Source organism: Idiotropiscis lumnitzeri, chromosome 1 (assembly GCF_059441095.1).
Source record: "Idiotropiscis lumnitzeri isolate Australia: NSW breed Sydney's pygmy pipehorse chromosome 1, RoL_Ilum_1.0, whole genome shotgun sequence".
Taxonomy (NCBI): domain Eukaryota; kingdom Metazoa; phylum Chordata; class Actinopteri; order Syngnathiformes; family Syngnathidae; genus Idiotropiscis; species Idiotropiscis lumnitzeri.
In genome coordinates, this window is record NC_142391.1 from 35,224,880 (window position 1) to 35,244,668 (window position 19,789).

Sequence of the window (19,789 nt, forward strand, 5' to 3'; positions counted from 1 at the left end):
TGCAGGTATGCAAGGTACACCAATATGTATTGTACCTATAAAAAAATTCTGACTATATTTTTAAACCAAAAATAAGTACGTAAAGTTGGTATATCACTTAGATTCGTTCATTTTATAAGTAGTGGGCAGGCATACCTGGCCTATCGGAAAGTAACGCTCAAACTTAAAACCATGAAATTACTGTTTGTCCTGCTAAAAGCGAATTAAGCCCTGGTGCAACAGAACAAGCAAGCAGGTAGAACAAAAAGAGAAAATAAAATCCTCTAACTGATCCGATCCACATGGTTCTAGCATTTACATTCTAGGAGCATTAGGTGGAAACTAACAAACTTTTTTCGGATCTTTTTAGTATGTGATGCTACAAGAAGTGTACACGCTAGTGTTAAGACAACATGGCTGATCTTCGAATTCACCACGGTGATGACCGAAACACTATACTTAATGCAAGCCATCAAAATAATTTTTATTCATTTTGTTATTTTAAGGTAAAAATTTTGTCAGCTCCTTGGCTTTGGTTTTCACATTTTGAACTTTGGACTTTTGACGGAGAAATATTAGCTGCTACCCAAGAAACAAAAATAGTGGTCATGGTTTGCTAAATGTTGGCGTTTCTTACAATCTACAACTACAGCTGTCAAATAAATGTGGTGTTGTTAAAACACACAATATCTCCCTCTGAGACGACGTATAAAAAGGGCTAAAAATAATACACTCCTGTTATAAAAGTACCAGAAAGAATGATAACATGAGACTTTAAAAGAGCACTTGTGTAAATAGTAAACGCTGCTTTGCGAAATCGGGGATTACTCGCAAAACAATTTGGTTACGCTGAAACATTTTTGTTCAACTTTTGGCCTGATTATCACCTGTCAGGTTTCCAGACTGTTTGTGTTTCACAGCCGAAGTTGTCCGTGTTTCCAGATGGCAGGATTAACGATGAATGATGAAATTATGAAGCACTGTGAAAACAAGAAAAGTTACAGTTAAACTCAACCAGCTACAGCAACATTAATTTATATAGTTCATTATTTTAGTCCCAGAGTGCAGCTTCAAGATATATTTCAACAGCAAGAAATAGATTGTTTTGGTGTGTTTATGTTGGATGGCTTTTTCTGGTCCGTGTTGTTTTTCAAGCCGTTGCGTGTTGGCCAGCTGTGGCAGCGTGTTAAGAACGGAGGATTCAAGGCCGCAGTGTGTCGTGAGTGTTTTATATGGAGAGGTTACCCACACTGAGCCTCCTCCCTGCCACACCAAACCAGCAGAGGGGTGTGTGGTTTCCTGTTTTCGATGCTTCCCCAAGTGACCGCGCGATCAAAAGAAGAGGGAAAAGTGTCTCGCATTATTGGACGAGACGCCAAGCCCGCTTCTTGAAAGAGACACAGACTGAACGCTTGAGGTCGATCAGGGTCACCAAGTCGGCATTCATCAGGTGTCTGTCTCTCTTAATAAAAGTGAAGTGTGTATGTCACACACTTTTATTAAACATCTGCGCCTTTAAAGTGCAGGAAATGTTTAAAGACTGCTGGATGGGTTGGCGCAGGCTGCACCACCACATTCAAACGAAACTCTTCAATTCAAACGATGTGCCCATTGCTAACTTTAGCCACTTTACATGAACCACACTTATGTTGCCATGCATGGCATTAAGAAATGGTTTCTATGCCACTCACTGATTGTTGGTAAGACCGTGGCACCAGCAAGTGCTAATAATAAAAAATACACTTAAGATTCTTGGATTTGATGTAAATGCCAGAGCCGATGCTAGTTGATGCTGTGCATTTTAGTAAAATAAATAAATAAAATAAATAAATGCTATTCATAAATATATATTCTTGGGTTATATCCGAAAACGTCTTTTGGACACCGTTTGTCTGTGTTGCAGTTTGAGTTGTAGGTGCACCTTGACTCACAAGTGCAAAAATGAAAACACTCACAGGGAGCATTGACACTGTCGTGGTTCACTGACTTCAATTCAGAGAGTGAGTGTTCAGGTCCAGATTTCTTCTTTCTAGTGTGAATGTGAGCGCAAATGGTTGTAGGCTCCAACTCCCTATGACTCTGAATAGCATCAGCATAGAAAAATGGATTGTTGAAGTACGAATTTGATAGTGCAGGTAAATTATTGCTGTATTCTAGTTACAAAGCTCATGACTCAAGAATAATCTTTTTTTTACAACTGTCAGCATCATTTGGAAGTTGAATGCAGAGTCATATAATTTTTAATTGAGCATACAACATTTTGCAATTTTAAACAGAAATCAGGGAATTCAAACTAATGAGAAGTAAATTATTCTGAAATTAAGCTTATCATTCAAATACGACAGCAAATTTATACTGCAAGTAAATATCTATAATTGGAGTTATTAATCAGGTTGTGCTTGACTGCTTTTTAATTGTTTAACCAATAACAGTAATCATAATATTTTATCATTAAAATGATCATTTTATTTGAGGAGCTTCTCCATGAACGTACTAATCATTACAGAAACATACAAAAAACATTTTGGTAATTATTAATGCTGCGACTTTCGGGAAGGTTTTGCATTCACCTTCTATTGGGTGCCACTCAAATCAATTTCTTACACTGAACAACATTTTTAAGCTACAAAAGAAAGGCATTGTCATGTAAACAGAAGTTTCTGTTTTCGCTTCAAATGAGTCATGAGACAACATTTACTGTCTCTTACAGAAAACAGACCACCACCAAACAAAGCATTGAGGCTGGGCTACCTGCTTAGTAATTAGACAAGAAGGCGGTAGCTGTCGGTAGTGCTCCATTTTCCCATGATTAGTATCTTTTGCAGGTATTCCCGTCCATCTGGCCTAAGGCCATATGGGGCGTTTTTCCCTGAAGGAAAACCCTCTTCTGAGGAAGTGGGAGAATGAGGAGAGAAAGGGGAAAGATTTATGGAAGGCATCCTGTGCAGAGAGGTTGTACCTAAGCCACAGCTCCTGTCTGCAAGTGCCAATGGGAACTCATGTCTATAGCCAAACAAGCACGCCTGTCAGCAGTCAGCCCACCAGTCTGACCACCGGGCTTGGTGCTGCTCTGTAATTACACACCACAGCCGGCTGGTGGGAGGGGGTCGACTGCGAGCCTTTCAGTGCCATCAGCATCAGCAAAGGCATGTGCTGGAAAAACAGCGAGTTATGGAGAGCTGGAGAGTGAGAGGGAAGGTGAGGTAAAGACAGCTCTGTCTGGCTTGAGGTGGGAAACCGCCTCTTTCCTGTGAGAGATTACAGGCTGCTGTTTAAGCACATCTGCATGGGCTGGACATATGTGAGAATTGTCCCAGGAGGAGTGGGATTTATTTGTCCAAAAGCCCAAAATAGCATCACATTCACTTTGCGCTGACCATAGGGGTAAAAAAGCTTGAACCACGACCTCTTAAGTTATTGTCTGAGCTCATTATTTGACAGCTAAAAATTGGAAAGATCATTTTCTTTTCCAGAAAGTCCAAAAAGATGTGTTCGGAAGTGTTTGGTGTAGAAGATATTATTTTTTAAAGTTCACAATTAAATTCCTGTCTTCATGTTATGTGCTGCAGATGTACCCCGTGTGTGTTTATGAAGGCAGTGACAAGGGGTGAGACTTTCACTTACTTACACATAAGGGGCGTATTCGGAAACACTCTAGAGTGCGCACTTGTTCACTGGGACCGCTCAGAAATTTGGAGCTTTGATTGGCTGTGCCACAAATGACTGGGAATGAATGAGTGAAGACGCAGAGCCTAGTAAGTGGTGTGTGACTTCTGCAAGTCTGCATGTGAGTGTGTGGGAATGAGTCGTGGCCAACAGCAGCAGCCGCTGCGTGCATGCGCTCATTTTGTTTGTGTTTTACTGTCCTCCTGGTGTTCAATAATATAGCAGGGCAACACCCTTTAGTGTTACTGTAGTTTGCAGTGTTGAAGAACTGCTTCATATGGACTAATCAAATCTAACCTTTATAGTTTTTGTCAAAGGCAGAGTTGACTTGACTCTAAACCAAATGTGCAGGTGGACCTCATTTTGAGGCATTATTTGTATCCTTGAGCATACATTTTACCAGACGCTGCCTTGGCTCAAGTGTCCGAACTGCTTGATGAGGTGAGATGTGTGTGCTGGAGGCGGGGACCTCTCTGACCCGCCATATTCTCACCTCAAGGTCTTGGAGACTTCCTTCGCAACACCTCCTCTTACACTTGTAAAGCAGGTCACATGCAGATACGGCTGCTTCCATGTGCATTTGTTTTCAAAACCGACTTAAACATACTGGAAAGTATCTGTTTAGTTGAACTTGGGTTTTCCTTGGGGATCACTTATGTGACCACACGTTCCCTCTCACCTGTAATTACAGTGAAGCCTAGCCAGTGTGTGGGCTTGTACCTTTTCTCCAACTAAGAGGATGTAGACTAGCATTTGTGTCACGATCCGTCTGTCGTGGTTGCAGCTAAGTGGGCGTGGTCCGACGACGCTCGTTCCACGAGCGAGATGCGCTCACGAGCCACGCAGCTGCAACTGATCAAGACTCTGATTATTGACTATTTAAGCCACCGACGCGGTCATACCCGCGTCGGATTATTATCCTGCCTTGCTCATGCTTCTGCTTATGCTCATGCTCATAGTTCTTGTTCTTGTCGTGATTGGTTCCGTGTTTTTGCTCTTGCGTGTTTTTTGGTTTATTGTTTGTTTGATACTACCAGCTACTTCTCGACTCGCTTTTTGTTATCGTTCGCATTTGGATTTGTCTTAACCCTTTCGTGGTAAGCAATTATTCGTTTTTCGGTTTCCTTGCCTTGCAAGCGCTTTTTGTTATCTCGTGATTTATTTCCTGGTGTGACTGCGTCCACTAGCGTTTTTCGTTCCGTCTATTCCGGCGGTTGTAATTATAGAAACCTAATAGTATACGAAATTGATAAGAGAATACTCCCTATAGTGATTTTGTAATTTTGCTTGACGGTCATAATAAATACCTTGTTAACATCTCTTCCTGTGTCAGCGCTTAAGAATCCACCTTCAGGCTGGAAAGCGGTTCTGACAATTTGTGGAGGAAAGAAATGATGAAGTGTGCCTATCACCTAATTAACAAAATGTATTACCATGGGAAAACAAAATAAACACTGAAGTTCAGATCTGGGTTTGCAATGTGCAGAGCAGTAAGCCAGAGCTACAGGTGTACAAGCCATTGACGTGGTTTTCATGAAATAATTTTATCAAAACTATCAGCATACTGCATATTTAAATTGAAATAAAAATAGTTTTAGAGAGACTACAATTGGAATGATTTTATTGCTGATGTTGAATCACACAATTACAGCATTGTAGACACAGTAGGAACACTCGGATGATCAAATGATAAAAATTGCATTAAAATCTAAACAAGATGCCAAGATTATCGATAGCCTCCCCTTTTTTTCGAAATGTATCATTTGACAAGTTAGGTTTTACAATTTTCGTGAGACGATCATTCCCTTGCCCATTGCTGCCCAATTGAAGCCGTGTTGCAAAACGGACACCAGGCAAGAATTATGTCCGTCCCTGACTGCAGTTGAGTACACGTTTGATAAGCTTTATGGGCATTGAACTGCTCCATGGCAAGTAACCTGTGAAGCTAGATCTCGCAAAACCATAAGAATGGGAAGAAAATCAAATCACTTCAAATTTTTACAACTGAATGGAACAATATATGAACGAAGGAGTTTCCACCCAACGACTTGAGACCTCTCTGCAAGGCATCGTTTGCCTCTTAAAGGAATGATACTGATTCTGGTGGTGGGGTGTGACTAACTTGGAGCATCAATAGTTGGTTTTTCCACACTAACTCAGGTTGGTCTGTCCTGTCTGAACTGATTAAGCGACACATCTTCTTAGACATACAGAGCAGTCCAGTTGTGATCGAATCAGTGCCCCTTCCCTCAGAAAGAAATGACCTCGAAAACTAAGAATATCCACAAGCACTTCAATTTGACTTTTTGTCTCATTTTAAAAGTGATGACACAAAGAGCCCGCTAAAAGTGCGTATACCGTATAGCCGCTTTGTTCAGCTCGTCCCAGAGTTGTGGGTGTGTGCACAGTGCAGCAATGCTATTCATCCTGTCCAAGGCTGTGCAGCGACAGAGACAAACACCCTCAGCGCCCGCTAATGATGCTGCAGCGCTGAGCTCAGCTAATTGACCAGACAGAGATGGATCAGGAACTTTACACTCTGCTGTGTCTGCGTGCTGTAGTGCGTGTGCACGTTTGTGTGTGTGTGTGTGTGTTGAGCTTTGCGCAAACACACAGGTCCTGCCCGCGTTACCCTATTATGCTGGATCTCCACAATCATCCAAACTTTCAGCAAAACTCCTTCCCTATGGAATGAGCTTCCATTAAATATTAGTCCACTTTTAAAAGACGTTTGAAGACATTTTTATTCTTTAGCTTTCGACTCAACATGAGACTGTTGTTGTTCTGCTGTTCTTCTGGTATCTTCTGTATATGTGTTTATGTGTTTTAATTTGTCTTTTATTATCCTGCTAATTTTGAAAGCGCTTTCTTACAGCTCCAGTTGTGAAATACGCGATATATATCACGTTGTAAGTTTTCGGCCGTCAATATGGTGTGCGTTCAGAAATTTGCCCTAACATCACTCCGTGAGTGTGTAAATTGGGACAGCCAATGCACCCTCCTCCCCAATTAATTTTTAATCGCAGCCTATTTTATAAAGCCTTGACCTACAATCTGTACTGGTTAAAACAACGCATTGGATTTGCGTTTGCTGTTGTAGAATTTTATTATTCAGCCAACACCCGCACCCCAAGTCCAGCCCGGCGGTTGTTGGTCCGCTAAAGTTATGGACTTGTATGCGCCGGTTGGGGACCACTTTTATAAAGTTATCAGCAGCTCGTTTGAATTATTTCCTGCCTGACGCAATGGACTCTGGCACTCCTTTTTTGGGGCACTCTGAAAAACCGAACAGCACATTTGAACAATGCGGTCAAGTTCCCGAATAGTCGAAGTGAAGCAGTGTGCGCTGGGAGCGTATTTTCAAATCCACCCATGATTAAGGAAGAGAGATTTTTGGTGTGAGGCCAAGCTCAACTGTGCTTGGTCTCAAAAAAACGCAACTTATACTCCAGAGCCATCTATAGTCTGAAAAACACGTTAATTACAAAATAGTTGTATTTGCAGGTGCTCCATAGGAGGCTTGGCAAGCCCATTAGTGAGATTCTGGCTAAACGATTCGTTTCTCTGTCTGACCTTCACCCTTAGCTACATGCATGACGTAAGGCAGCCCACAGGCAGAAGAGTCATGAGTTTTTAATAAGCCCTCTGAGGTTTGATAATTGAGGCGAGAGGAGATATTCGCTGAAATCACGATGCAACATCTTCAACTATAGGATACAACGCACAGTACAGGACATCATTCTTCTGGGCAGTCACTGTGATCTTCACTCATCTCCATCTCTGTTTTGCTGCAGCAGAGAAAGTGATAATTCAAGCAGTGTTTACAAACAAATGACAAAGACAGCAGAGATCCAGAGCCAAGGGCAGGATGGCCTCTGGCCCACTGAACTCACAGCAACGCTACTTCTTTCATGAATATCCCTAACTGGCTCACTCATTAGGGCTCTGTGCACCGCGAGGGCAAGAGGCCAAATATATTCACACGTTTATTTGACGCCCACCCCTTTTTTGGGGCAATTAGCCCACAGAGATGCAAACACTGAATGTCCATGCATTGCAGCATCCCATGATGACGTTATGATGTTGGACCTCATGAGAGGCCTCACAGTGGTCCTTCCTGCCATTCATTGACCTCACTCAGGAGCTGGCAAAGAGATTTATTTCACCTTTGATGATAACAAGACTGAGAGTAATTGTGTAAAAAGAAGGAGACACTTGTCCTTGTGCCAAATCCATTTTATGGCTCACACAATGACCCATGTGTGGGTGGGGAAATTGAGGTTCAAACGCATGAGAAAGCGAAGCAGTCCTTGCAAGGGGTGATGTCTACGTTTCCTCTCCCATTTTTGGTAATTAAAACCAGCCATGGCTTGTGCATAAACACACCCATAGCGCGTCACTGCAGAATGTAAAACACATCCAAGTTTGTGTTTGCCTTGACTGCCGCATGGTTGACATTGTTATCTAAACATGGAGGAGGTTGCCACATTTTAGAGAAGTCTTACGCTGATTAAATCCATCTTTACCTATAAGAAATACCCACGAGCGAAAAGACTAAAATCATAAGCGAGGATTGAGGAAAGGGATTCAGTTTCCCACAAACCATCTGATCTGTGTATCTTTCATACCATTACCATCCACTTTTGGGGGTAATCACTCTAAATGTTATGCTTTTCTGCCTTAACTTCCCAAAATGTTTTTCCCCTGAGGGACAGTAAGCTCTCATTTTCATCTCCTTTGTTTTTTGTTTTTTTCACTTGCAAGGGATACAGTAGATTTTGAAACGTTACACTGCAATAATACGTTAATGAACTTGACCTTTGCAACACATAGCTGCAGGTGTTTTTACGGTGACAGAAGGCATGGAAGTACTACTTCCTGGTTGCTAATGAAGTGCCCTGCTCAGCCACTTGGATGTAGCATCTGGCCTGACCAAAAGAGACAAAGGAGTTTGGCAAGACCACAAAGCCAACTGAAATCATCCAGAACCCACAAACACAAACTCCCACACTTCATAAAATGAAGGCATGACAGAATGAAAGCTCATTCTCTTGGCACAAGCAAGCTATTGTTTACTCACTCTCTCCCATGGCGTTCCGATGTTCTAATGACTACTCAGCACAAGGAACAATACAATAAAAAATCAAACTTGGCGAGAGGTCACAGTGCACACAGTTGTCTCTTTCAGAAGTGGCAGGGAATATAAGAAAATGGCAATGATGGCTCATCATGTGTTGGGAGTGAGCTGAAGCTCGCACCAGCAATACGAAAACAGTGGACATCTTGAACAGACAATTATAGACGCACGCATATGACATCTTTTACCTTGATCCCAGAAAGGAGAGCACATTACACCATTTTATCTGCTTGTCCATTTCAGAGTTTATTTTAAAAGGATTGTACAGTTGTGCCTTCAGATGTCATTTTAATTCATTCCGTCACCACGCTCATAAGGCAAAACCCTCAGATCCCTTCCAGCCTCCCATAAAACTTGTTTTTAATAAGAAAAATAGCACTCTATTATATTTTATACAACCATGCGGTAATGATATGAGTAAATAATGGAAAGAAGTACTACAAACTGAATTTTATGGTCATTGCTCGTCAATAGTACAGTGACGAAATTCATTTTATAGTTTCAACCTCTCCAAAACAGATTAAAAAAACAATGACACCGACCAGAGGTGGGAGTAAGTCACATATTCTATGTGAAATTCACAAGAAAGTCTCAAGTCGTAACCTAAAAGTCACAAGCAAATCACAATTTACTGTGGTGAAAAAAAAAAATCATGCAAGACGAGTCGCCACGCAAGTCATTATTTGGTTCAAGCAAGTCATAAATCAAGTCATACAATCTTGCTCAATCACACAAATATTGCAGTCATAAAGTATTTTTTCCCCACTAATACTAAAAATAAACTGAATTTTTACCCCGAAAAAAGTTAAGTGATTAATTGAATTTATTTCACTGAATTGTTTTGACATTATATTTTAACTCAACTCTACTTCTGTCCAAAAATACCATTTTAAAACTTTTTTTCAGCATTAATCTGGCCTAATTTGTACAACTCAGCCGGTCTTGGGTGGAACCCACTTTTGTTTAGAACTTGTTTTTTGTAGTCGTGATCTGAATGAAACGTGGACCACTAAAGCAGCCAGTATAATTCTGCTGAGGCATCTGACTCTTTTCCTCTCATTATGCAGGGAAACATCTGTACCCCATTTTTTTCTCCCTCCACAACTGACTACTTGTAATGCCGTTTCACTTCCTTTTGCATTCAAAGATTGGCATAAATGTTCTAGGTCTATAGGCGCTATTTCTAAAGGGTGAATCGCTTCACCTCGTTATTAAAAGGGGAGGGCATTTCGGTCCATAACGGTCGTAACGAACAGATTTCACTTGTGCCAAAGCAGTCTTCGTATTGCTAGCTAAACTGTGACGTCAATTTCCCCGTCTTTGCAGATTTATTAATGACAAATGAAGCTAGACGTCATTGTTGTGTCTTCATTCTGTGAGTTGCAAACCATGCGTTTCACTATTCTGTTTTGCCAAGATAATCCAGAAGATAATCCATTTATTGGAATTAAAGATCTTCGAAGCTACTCCCACTGCGCACCAATAAGTGAAGCTGACTGGGTTGTCATGCCGAGTTATGTCGTTCAAGTCCAAGACAAGTTGAGTCTCTTGGATACCAAGTCAAAGTCATGTTTTTGTCCGAAGAAAATCCCAAAAAGGGCGACTCCAGTCAAGTCGTATGACGCGATTCCACAACAGAGGGAGACAGAACAGGAAGGATGATGCGCCATTTTGCAGTTGTTGCCACATTATTACTGGACATTGTGCTGCTCCTTCTGATGTTACTCACCTTGTCCACATGGAGGCAGTATAACACAGAAGTATGGATAAGACAGTCACAGTTCCACAGTCGGTTTGAGTAATATTATTCATTCTTCACAAAGATTAAAGAACACATGCCAATGAGTGTAGTTATATTTTCTGTCTACATGTATTGCTCCACCATTTGTGTTCAAATATCCGTTACTGAAAAGGGCTATAACACCACAACACTGATGCACTTTGTTAGCGTATCTATGCTGCTTTGCTTTGTTTGCTAGCATTAAGCTTAGCAGACTTTTGTGGTTATTTTAAAAACACAATATGCAATTCTCTTGATGATCTCTGGCTCTCACACCGTTGTTTGCTTGGTAATGAGATGAGTTGAGTTCACAGCCACCATACAGCTGTCGTATTTGAACATTTTGCTGGTAAAAATCAGGTTCGTTGTACACCTAGGCCCCACTGTATCTGTTTATCTTTTACACGTTTCTTCTTGCACCTGCCTCACCCCTCTGAGCTTCTGCACTTGCACGTTCCCCTTTCGGTTACTCAGGTCAGCTGATCAGCTGCTTTTAGACGTTGCAAGGAAGTAGTGGAGGCTCAGAGTGGGACAGGGCTTTGTGGGCTTTTGTTGCTCCCATGTATGGAATTCCCAGCCGGTACACATCAGAAGGCCTCACGGTGCAGTTTTAAATCCGTTTTAAGACCCGCATTTTGGTGTGAGACATTTTTATTTTGATCGTCGAGTTTGAACTCACGACAGCAACAGTAGCGTCGTGGTTAAAACGTCTGCTTCACAGTGAAGAGGTGTGGACTTTGAATGTTCTCCCTGTGATTGTTTTTTTTTTCTTCTTAATTTGCTGGTGACCAGTCAGCTGGGACAGAGACATCCCTCCTGACCGTTAGAGGCGGTGCCTAACAGCACGGAATGTCCCTTTATGAACGTGCAGTTCCAGAATGCATATCAACAATGTCATAGATATTATACATCGGTAATAAACATTTAAATTAATTTTTTAATTATTTGTTTTATTTATTTATTTATTTTTTTGCTGCTTTTCACGCAAATCAACTAGTACAGTCTCCCACTTTACCTGTGATGCTGAACAGGGTAAGCAGTAGAGAGAATGGATGTATTGCCTTTATCACGCCTTTTGAATACCTTGGTCCGTGGTGGCCAATTTTAAATGTGAAATACAAATTAGATTGGCTTGTCTTAGCTTATATTTACTTGGTTTAGATAGAAATTGTTATTGTGGTTAAAAAATATAACTTGATATTCCATCATAAGTCTCCATAACAGTTTTTTTCCATTCTTGACTGTCACACGCGTGTAAAAAGAAGTCACCCACAGTCATTTGTAAAATTGTGCTTATTTATACAAGGACACTGTAATGTAATAATGTTTTTTTTTTATCATCCTAAATCCCATGCACGTTTTGTATTCGAGCTTAGAGCACAGTAACATTTGTATATTTCACAAGTAATCAGGACTTAAAATTGAAAAGGACTTCAAACAAGCCACACCAGACTACATTATGACTTGAAACCTAAATGACAAGAGGTGACATCATCATGTCTCTTTATCTTCTTCAGATGCAGGAAAACAGCTGGTGGCTCAGGAGGCAATAAGAAAGTCGTCCACACTACGTCGCCCACCTGCACGCACAGGGGAGCCCCTTTCATGTAAGAGCTACCATGTGTTCAAACCTGGCCTATAAAAAAAAAAGACTTGCGTCACCTTACTGTGGATGTCAATTACTATTGTCTGTTTCCTAGACTGCCTCAACTGTAGTCGAATCACAGCAATGAACGACAGACTGAATTCGCTTGAAGCAAAGGTTTGTGCACCCGTGGGAGCTCCGATACGCAAATATGTTTCATGGCACACATTTGAATGTCTTGCATCACCAGGTCCAAGTACTGACTGCCTTGCCGTCCATATCTCAACGCCCCAATCCGTCTAAAGGAAGAGTTACTCCTGAGGCCGCTTTACTGTTAGGGGCCACTCCTGCTCAGGGGGCTCCCGGTGAGCAGGGACCTGCCGGTTGGTATACTTCTGTGAAGAGCTATAATGTTAAAAAAATTACGACATGAAGTCAGTGTGAGCTCACACTTCTTTCACCGTTACCGTACAACTTTTTTGCTCTCTCTACCTGCTCACATATGGGCTCATTATATTTCCACCTCTCCACATGCACTCATTTCCTCCAGTCTGAGTAAGAGAGTCATTTGAGGTGCACGCTTACAGAGCTCAAGGCGAGCACTTCACCTCTTCTTTCCTGGACGTGAGCCCAACCTTGGCTGTGGCTGCTGCAAAAAAATTAAACACACGAACCCTGCTACATCGAACGTTAATACAGCCTGGTTGACATATTTATCACATCACATTATTGCCGATAAATGAATCCTCGGTTGTTTTTTTAATCACAAAAATATTACCATACAGATCACGGAACTCTCCCAGTTACACCAGCAGTCATCTTTTCTACTATAAATGTACTATTTACTCTTGCCTTTGGGCTATGGAGCTCAGTGGAAGTAATTAACAACAGCTCAATTAATTCCTTCTATTGCAGGTCCTCAGGGTGAAAAGGGCAGTGCTGGTCTTCCAGGCAGAGATGGTAAAATTGGACTTACGTTGATGTTGAACCCAAATCATTTTGCCTGTTTGATTAGTGATGACTATCTTTGCCTTTAAGGCAAAACAGGATCTCGAGGCTTGCCAGGTCCCACTGGGCCTCGGGGTGAGGCAGGCGCAAGGGGCCCGGCTGGAAGCCCAGGTTTGAAGGGAACATCAGGACCTGCAGGTAAGAGCCTCGAAGAACATATTAACCACGGAACGAGGATTTGGAGATGAAGTAAACCAATTCTGAATGTTGTCTTAGATTTGTGCATCTTTGGTGCGAGAGAGAAAGAGAGAGCATTTCTTGCCTCTCTACTTTTGAGGCATTTGATTGCCTCACTGTTAACCAAACACTTGTGGAAACAAGACTGATCCACGATATCCGGCTCGTGGGTGTTTGTCTTTCACTTAAGCCAGTTGGTCAATCCAAAAGGAGCTCCAGCTGTAACCAGTAGCATGCTCCAGACATTTTGTCTGCTATCGTTCTGAATTCGGACCGTTTCATTTCAATTGGGTGTTTAAAATATTGATTTTTTTTTTTTCCAGTGGGCATTAAGTCTTGACTGCTTCTAACGTCAATTATAGCGACGACACGTGCTGCTGCAGCTCATTGTTACCGATCAGAGTATAAACTGAGGAATAAACCTGCTCTTTGTATTCAGACCTCAAATAAATCAACTCTCGGGAAAAGTAAGGCAGCTGTGACTTGAATGATAATAAAGCAAATAGTGTGTCTCATAACATCTGCTCTCGACACACGCTGTTATTCCTCCACTCTGGATCACAACGGCCTCTAAAATGTGTACGACCCGTGTTCTGAACCTGCTGCCGGGTAACGACCAGACATTGACCAATGTTTTGTTTTGTTCTTTTTTTACAAACGTACTCTCCTAGTAACACCTTGCAAATTCAACCTTAAATGAATATGAGTTTTATATATACACACAAATCGCAGGTCCTTATACTTTCCATGTGGCTGTGATGTTATTGTTTTTCTTTCTCCATTACTTCATAGCCACCCAAAACCCGTGCTACATTATATATCCAAAGCTATACTTTCCTCATTGCACTTCTTTTTATAGAGAGAAACATGGGACTGGATTGTGTCCAATATAATGCAAAGACAATTATCTTTTAAGACAGGTTCATGGGAAAATGTGACTCAATTGAACTTTATGTCATTTTTTATTATTGTGACAAATATGGGTGAATATATTTTGACATCATATCTGGTCCACGTAAGCAGGTCATTTGAAGCATTGTGCCATATTATAGGTCAGACTTCCCTCGCGAGCTCCCAAATTGCCACAGCTGCTTATGCAGTAACTTAAGTGAAAATGACCTCTATGGGTGTCAGATCTGGGTTATAATAACATTAGCTTGCAAAGGAATAATTCTCAGACTGCACCTGTCAGTTGAAGTGCGGTACGATGCCACAGCAAAGAGAAAGGTGCTGTATCTGGACCCAACAAAAAAATAGATAAAGTACAAGATGACATTACCTTTTAAATCCAAACGATGATGTCAGATATTGTTACGGTATGGCCTTGTTTCCACCTTCTAAAAGCTGCAGGAGGGGGTATAGACTTACGCAAACGAGCGCATGCAGGCGTGTTTAATATGAATTAGTGTCTGTAACATAAGAAAATTGGGTTTATTTGTTTAGGAATCTTCGTCCTGTTAAATACAGACAAAGTCAGTCATAAGCACAAGCAACGAAAAAAAGAAAAATGGCACAAACATGCACCAAACATCTTCTCCTCTCTCCCTCATTGTTTGTGGTAATAAGATTGTGGTCTTTGCTCCTTTTTAATAAATAATATTTGATATCTTGTTCATGTCCAGTGGGAATGTTTAGTTTGATCAGAAAATGACTTAAAATGTGAGGCAGAATGGTGGTTTAATGGTTCGCATGTTTGCCTCACAGTCGAATACTGGATTCAAGCTCTACTCTCCATAGTAGAGCCTCTGCTTCTGAGGGTTTTCTCTGAGCTTATCCTACTACATTCCAAAAACATGCTTGTTCGATTACTCTAAATTGCCCATAGGTGTAAATGGAGGTGAATGTTTGTGTAAATGTGCCTTGCGAATGACTGGCGATTAGTCCAGGTTTTGTCCTGCTTCTCACCCAAATTCAGATGGGACGAAATCAAATAAAGATATGCAGCTGGATGGATGAATCGAATAGCCTCCATGCAAAACGTTTACAATGTTAACTACCGTAATTGACTCGGGCAGCTTCGTGCAATTTAAAAAAAAAAACATTTAAACTCCTCGCAATGTGAAGCACAATCATTGAGCACAACATTAAATCTGAGTCAATGGGAAAAACATTCGGACAAAGAGTACAGAATCCAAATGCATGCGACTAATTATGAAACTTTCCATTTGAAATTTAGTTGACATGGCAACGTAAATGGATTTAATATTTTTTTTCCAAATCACATATACTACACTATTACTGGTCACTATGCTGTTTCCTTGGCAACTCGGGTCAAAGAATTGTGTCACCCTTGTTGGCAGACAAAAGGTCGGGACAAAATCTCTGAAATTCAGAATCAAGGGATTTATTCATACACAACTGACACTATATTGAATTACCGTCTTATTTCCAACTGTGGCTCCGGTTGAAGACGGCCACACTTTACCTGCAATGCAAATTCACCACATCTTCCATTTCATCTTGATCCAGAAGTTGTCTTTTATTTTCACCTCCTACTGGATGTTCAGTGTATCTCTCTTTTGTATGTCCTCTGTCATCTCAGGCCCGCGGGGTCCCCCAGGACTCCCAGGAGAGAGAGGTCTACCAGGTCCTCCCGGGCCTCCAGGACCACCTGCTGCTGCTAGCGCCCGCATCCCCGCACCAGACAGTAAGATCCGATTCTGAACACTCAACACAAACGCATCAAAATATTGTTATAAGGGAGCCTCCAAACATAATCCAGTCTATGATGCTGTTTAACTTCTAAGAAAATAATGGTGACTTGGCCCCATCATAAAATCTAACTACCATAGTTAATTAAAGCAAAATGATGTAAAACTACTCTCCCTTTGAAGGCAGACAGACCCGTTGGAAAAAGAACAGGAAGGTGTTTGCTGAGCAATACTGCCACCCTGTGGTGTTTCGGAAGTATTACCAGAATTGCCAAAGCCGTGTATTACATACAGTGCATTTTGCTCACTGATAGTGTAGTGATACACTCACCTGACTTTGTGCAGTCACCAGTTGCCACTCAGTGACAGCGTGAATGTAAGAGAGAATAGTTGCCTTTCTCTATATGTGCTTTGCCAATGACTGACAACCAGGCCAGGGTGTAGGCCGCCTTTCACTCAGTCATCTGAGTTAGGTGCCAGATATTTTTTAAATTAGTGTCAAAAATACATTTAGGGCCACAGGAAGGCATGTCTGATTAAAATTTGCTGTTGGCCATGCAATGTAATTGTCCAGTCAATATGGATTGAGCTCCAAACTGTATTACCCACGAGTACAAGTTGAAGCTTCAATTGTGTTATAAACTCCTTCCCTCTTGCAATTTTAATTGGACTATCAATCTGGAGCTGAACCTATATTAAACCTTCATTTTTATAAACTTGTCTTCTTCCACAGGGCAAAAATAAATAAATACTGCAGTTTAGACGGAGGCACTGTGGACGACTGGTTAGCACGATGGCCTCACAGTGCGGAGGTTGTGGGTTCAATTCCGTCTCCGGCCTTCCTGTGTGGAGTTTGCATGTACTCCCTGTGCCTGTGTAGGATTCCTCCGGGTACTCCGGTTTCCTCCCACATTCCAAAGACATGCATGGCAGGTTGATTGACCACTCTAAATTGCCCCTTAAGTATGAGTGTGAGCACGGATGGTTGTATGTCTTTGTGTGCCCTGCGATTGGCTGACAACCAGTTCAGGGTGTACCCCTGCCTACCTCCCAAAAACAGCTGAGATAGGCTCAACACGTCCGTGGCCCTCATGAGGAAAAGCAGAACAGATGATGAATGGATGGATAGTTTTGACTAGAAAGGGTGAGCTCAAGGATCTTGTCATGGACCTGACACCAGCTCATCCATACAAATCATCAAACGGAAAGTTGATGGCGAGATGCTTAACAAACGGAAAAGAAAGTCTTTTCAAACTTAAAAGGTGTTTTCAGTGCTCTTGGCCCATTTTGCTTCTGAGCCAAGTAGAACAGAATTAAGGGTGGCGAGATCGAAGGCAATGAGACGGTGTGAGATTGACACAGACTTTACATGCTGGGATGAGAACCTGTCCACCGCTGATGTCATTCAACTGCTTCCAGATGTCGGCTCCTCATTCCTCTTAAGGTCGATGCATCAGCACCTTTTATTTGTTGATTCACTGGCTTTAAAGGAGGAGGGGGTATTTAAAGCACAGATTTGTCCGCTTGAGCTTCCTTTGTAGGTTTTAGGATTGGCATGATAAGACTGGGAGCCATTTCTTTCACATCAAAGTAACAGCAGGGAATGCCAGGAGGACGGGGAGGCGGGCAGGCCGATCTGAGCTGACCTTACTTGGGAAAACATTGGTTTATTTGGCTTGTATGTATCCATGAAAGGGTAAAATGTCCCTCCTGTGGACCACTAGTGCTTAAAAACCTGCTCCCAGAATGTCAAGAATGACATTTGGCGTGGGTCAAGATCACAGATAGGAATTACAAAGAGCAAATGTGAAGACAGACCGAATTACAAAGAGCAAATGTGAAGACAGACCGACAAAATGACAATTACTGTCTCGGATGTCTAAGTCAATTGGAGATGCTCATTGATATTTCAGCTGGATGATGTTTTCTGTCATCATTCTTCCTCCCTGAAGTCAAAAACTACAATCAGATATCTACTGTTCTGTTTCTCTAAGAACACGCACTTCCTCTCACTCACTTTCTTCTTGTACTTTTCTATCGACACTTGTCCTATATGTGCTATGTTGCTTTTGAGCTTGCCGAATTTAGATCCGTGTAGTTATTTGTGACACCGCGCCACCATGTGGTATAAATGGGTACAGCATTTGTACTGGTCTCATTTTTTGTGCAGTCGTTGACGGACACTTTTTGTCAAGGCAACTATTTTTTTTCTTGCTCAATTCTCGATTTTACAATTCAAATTTAAGACGTGCAATTCACTGCAGTATGTATGCAGATGTTTTCTGGACTTGATCATTAAAAAAAAAATTATAATTTAAGTGACCATTTTAGTGAGACACAAAATATGAATCCCACCAAAACTTTCCCCATGACTGTATAGTGATGATAGAAGCATTCAATTAACCTCTATTTCATTTTATTTTCAGAGCGAGGAAAAGACCCCTTCTTCACCAACTCTTTCCACGATTCAACACCAGGACCGCAGGGTCCTCCTGGGCCGATTGGTAAGTCTTTCACTCTTTGAAATACATGAAGTGCCTCTATACACAGTCTATCCCAAAACCCTGACCCAATTTGGAATTAAAGTTCTTTTTTTTTTTATACATTAGTGTATGTGCCAGGTATTTTCAATACACTAGTGTTAACGCCAGTATATTCATCTGATCCACTAATTTTATGTCTTCCAATTCTTGTGTAGGTCCGACAGGTCCAAAAGGACCAGCAGGACCTCCGGGCCCACAGGGACAAAACGTAAGATGGCTGACACCAGTTTAGGAAAAGAGTCAATCTCTAGACTGTTTGTTATAATTATAATCATGTTGACAGGGTAAACCTGGGACTCCCGGAGCGCATGGTCCCATGGGGCCGAAGGGAGAGCGCGGAGAGAGAGTGAGTTCCACTGATTTTGCGCGACAGCTTTCCTGTTTGTTCATCCATGATCCTTCAAAAAAATTATACGCTTTTGGTTCAGGGTCCATCGGGTTACCCAGGGGACAGGGGCTTCAGGGGCGAGCCGGTAAGCCAACCTAAACCCTAACCTCAGTTTTTAGGATTAAAAGGATCTTGCCAATGATCTTTATGAGATAATAGAACACATTTCATTTTCTTTAAGTCACACAATTCTTTTCCAGGGATTATCAGGTCCCAAAGGAGAGCCAGGAGAGAAGGGCTTACCGGTGAGAAGGAGCGCATTTGGTGGTCGTGCACAAGCACTTTTGGTTGTACAAAAGCCTGTTCTTTGCTTTTAAGAACTATTTTAACACTCCCTTGTTGTTAAGTATTACATTTCCCCTGTCTGTCTAATCCTTCCTTTTCTTTGACCTCTTTTTCATTTTACAAGAGCAATCTAAATGTAAGATATTTTCTATTCAGGATATTTGTATAGGCTATATGTTTTTCTTGTCCTCTCATGTCTTCTCACCCACCATGTGTTTTTTTGTACATGTGATTTCAGCTGGTGAACCGTATGCGTTTGTGTGTGGAAAACTTCAGTCTTTTTGCGTTTTTGTATTGTTGGTCCTCGGGGTGCGCTCCGGACTGCAGCCCCCCATCATGACATTGTCCTCTTGACCCTGAAGCTGTCTGACTCCCTCTGCAAGCTATGGCTACCTTTCACAGTCATTTTGGCAGCATCTGACTTTGGCATATATGTCAAAATAGCATCACAGCCATCAATCTGGTTACACCAATACACTACAACCAAGACAGAGAGGAGAAGGCTGAATCCTTCAGCACATTTTTCCCTAAATTTACGGTCTTCTAAATTGATTTTCTTTGCTAAAGATGACATTTTTTAAGGAATGAAA

At 41.6% G+C, this 19,789-nt stretch overlaps 1 protein-coding gene across 9 annotated transcripts in view; it reads left to right on the top strand.

The window, feature by feature from the left end:
• emid1 (EMI domain containing 1) overlaps nucleotides 1-19,789 on the top strand; it is a 49,219-nt gene that overhangs the window by 24,435 nt on the left and 4,995 nt on the right. For 3 of the 9 annotated variants that reach the window (XM_088297687.1, XM_088297754.1, XM_088297706.1), the window contains exons 4-14: nucleotides 12,080-12,169; nucleotides 12,263-12,324; nucleotides 12,398-12,530; nucleotides 13,063-13,107; nucleotides 13,186-13,293; nucleotides 15,875-15,979; nucleotides 18,410-18,487; nucleotides 18,682-18,734; nucleotides 18,810-18,872; nucleotides 18,955-18,999; nucleotides 19,115-19,159. In XM_088297687.1, the coding sequence (XP_088153813.1) occupies nucleotides 12,080-12,169; nucleotides 12,263-12,324; nucleotides 12,398-12,530; nucleotides 13,063-13,107; nucleotides 13,186-13,293; nucleotides 15,875-15,979; nucleotides 18,410-18,487; nucleotides 18,682-18,734; nucleotides 18,810-18,872; nucleotides 18,955-18,999; nucleotides 19,115-19,159 (827 nt within the window). Of the gene's footprint in view, nucleotides 1-12,079; nucleotides 12,170-12,262; nucleotides 12,325-12,397; nucleotides 12,531-13,062; nucleotides 13,108-13,185; nucleotides 13,294-15,874; nucleotides 15,980-18,409; nucleotides 18,488-18,681; nucleotides 18,735-18,809; nucleotides 18,873-18,954; nucleotides 19,000-19,114; nucleotides 19,160-19,323; nucleotides 19,336-19,437; nucleotides 19,699-19,789 lie in introns of those variants that run through there. The other 6 variants (XM_088297679.1, XM_088297734.1, XM_088297697.1 and 3 more) reach the window with 5 other exon arrangements.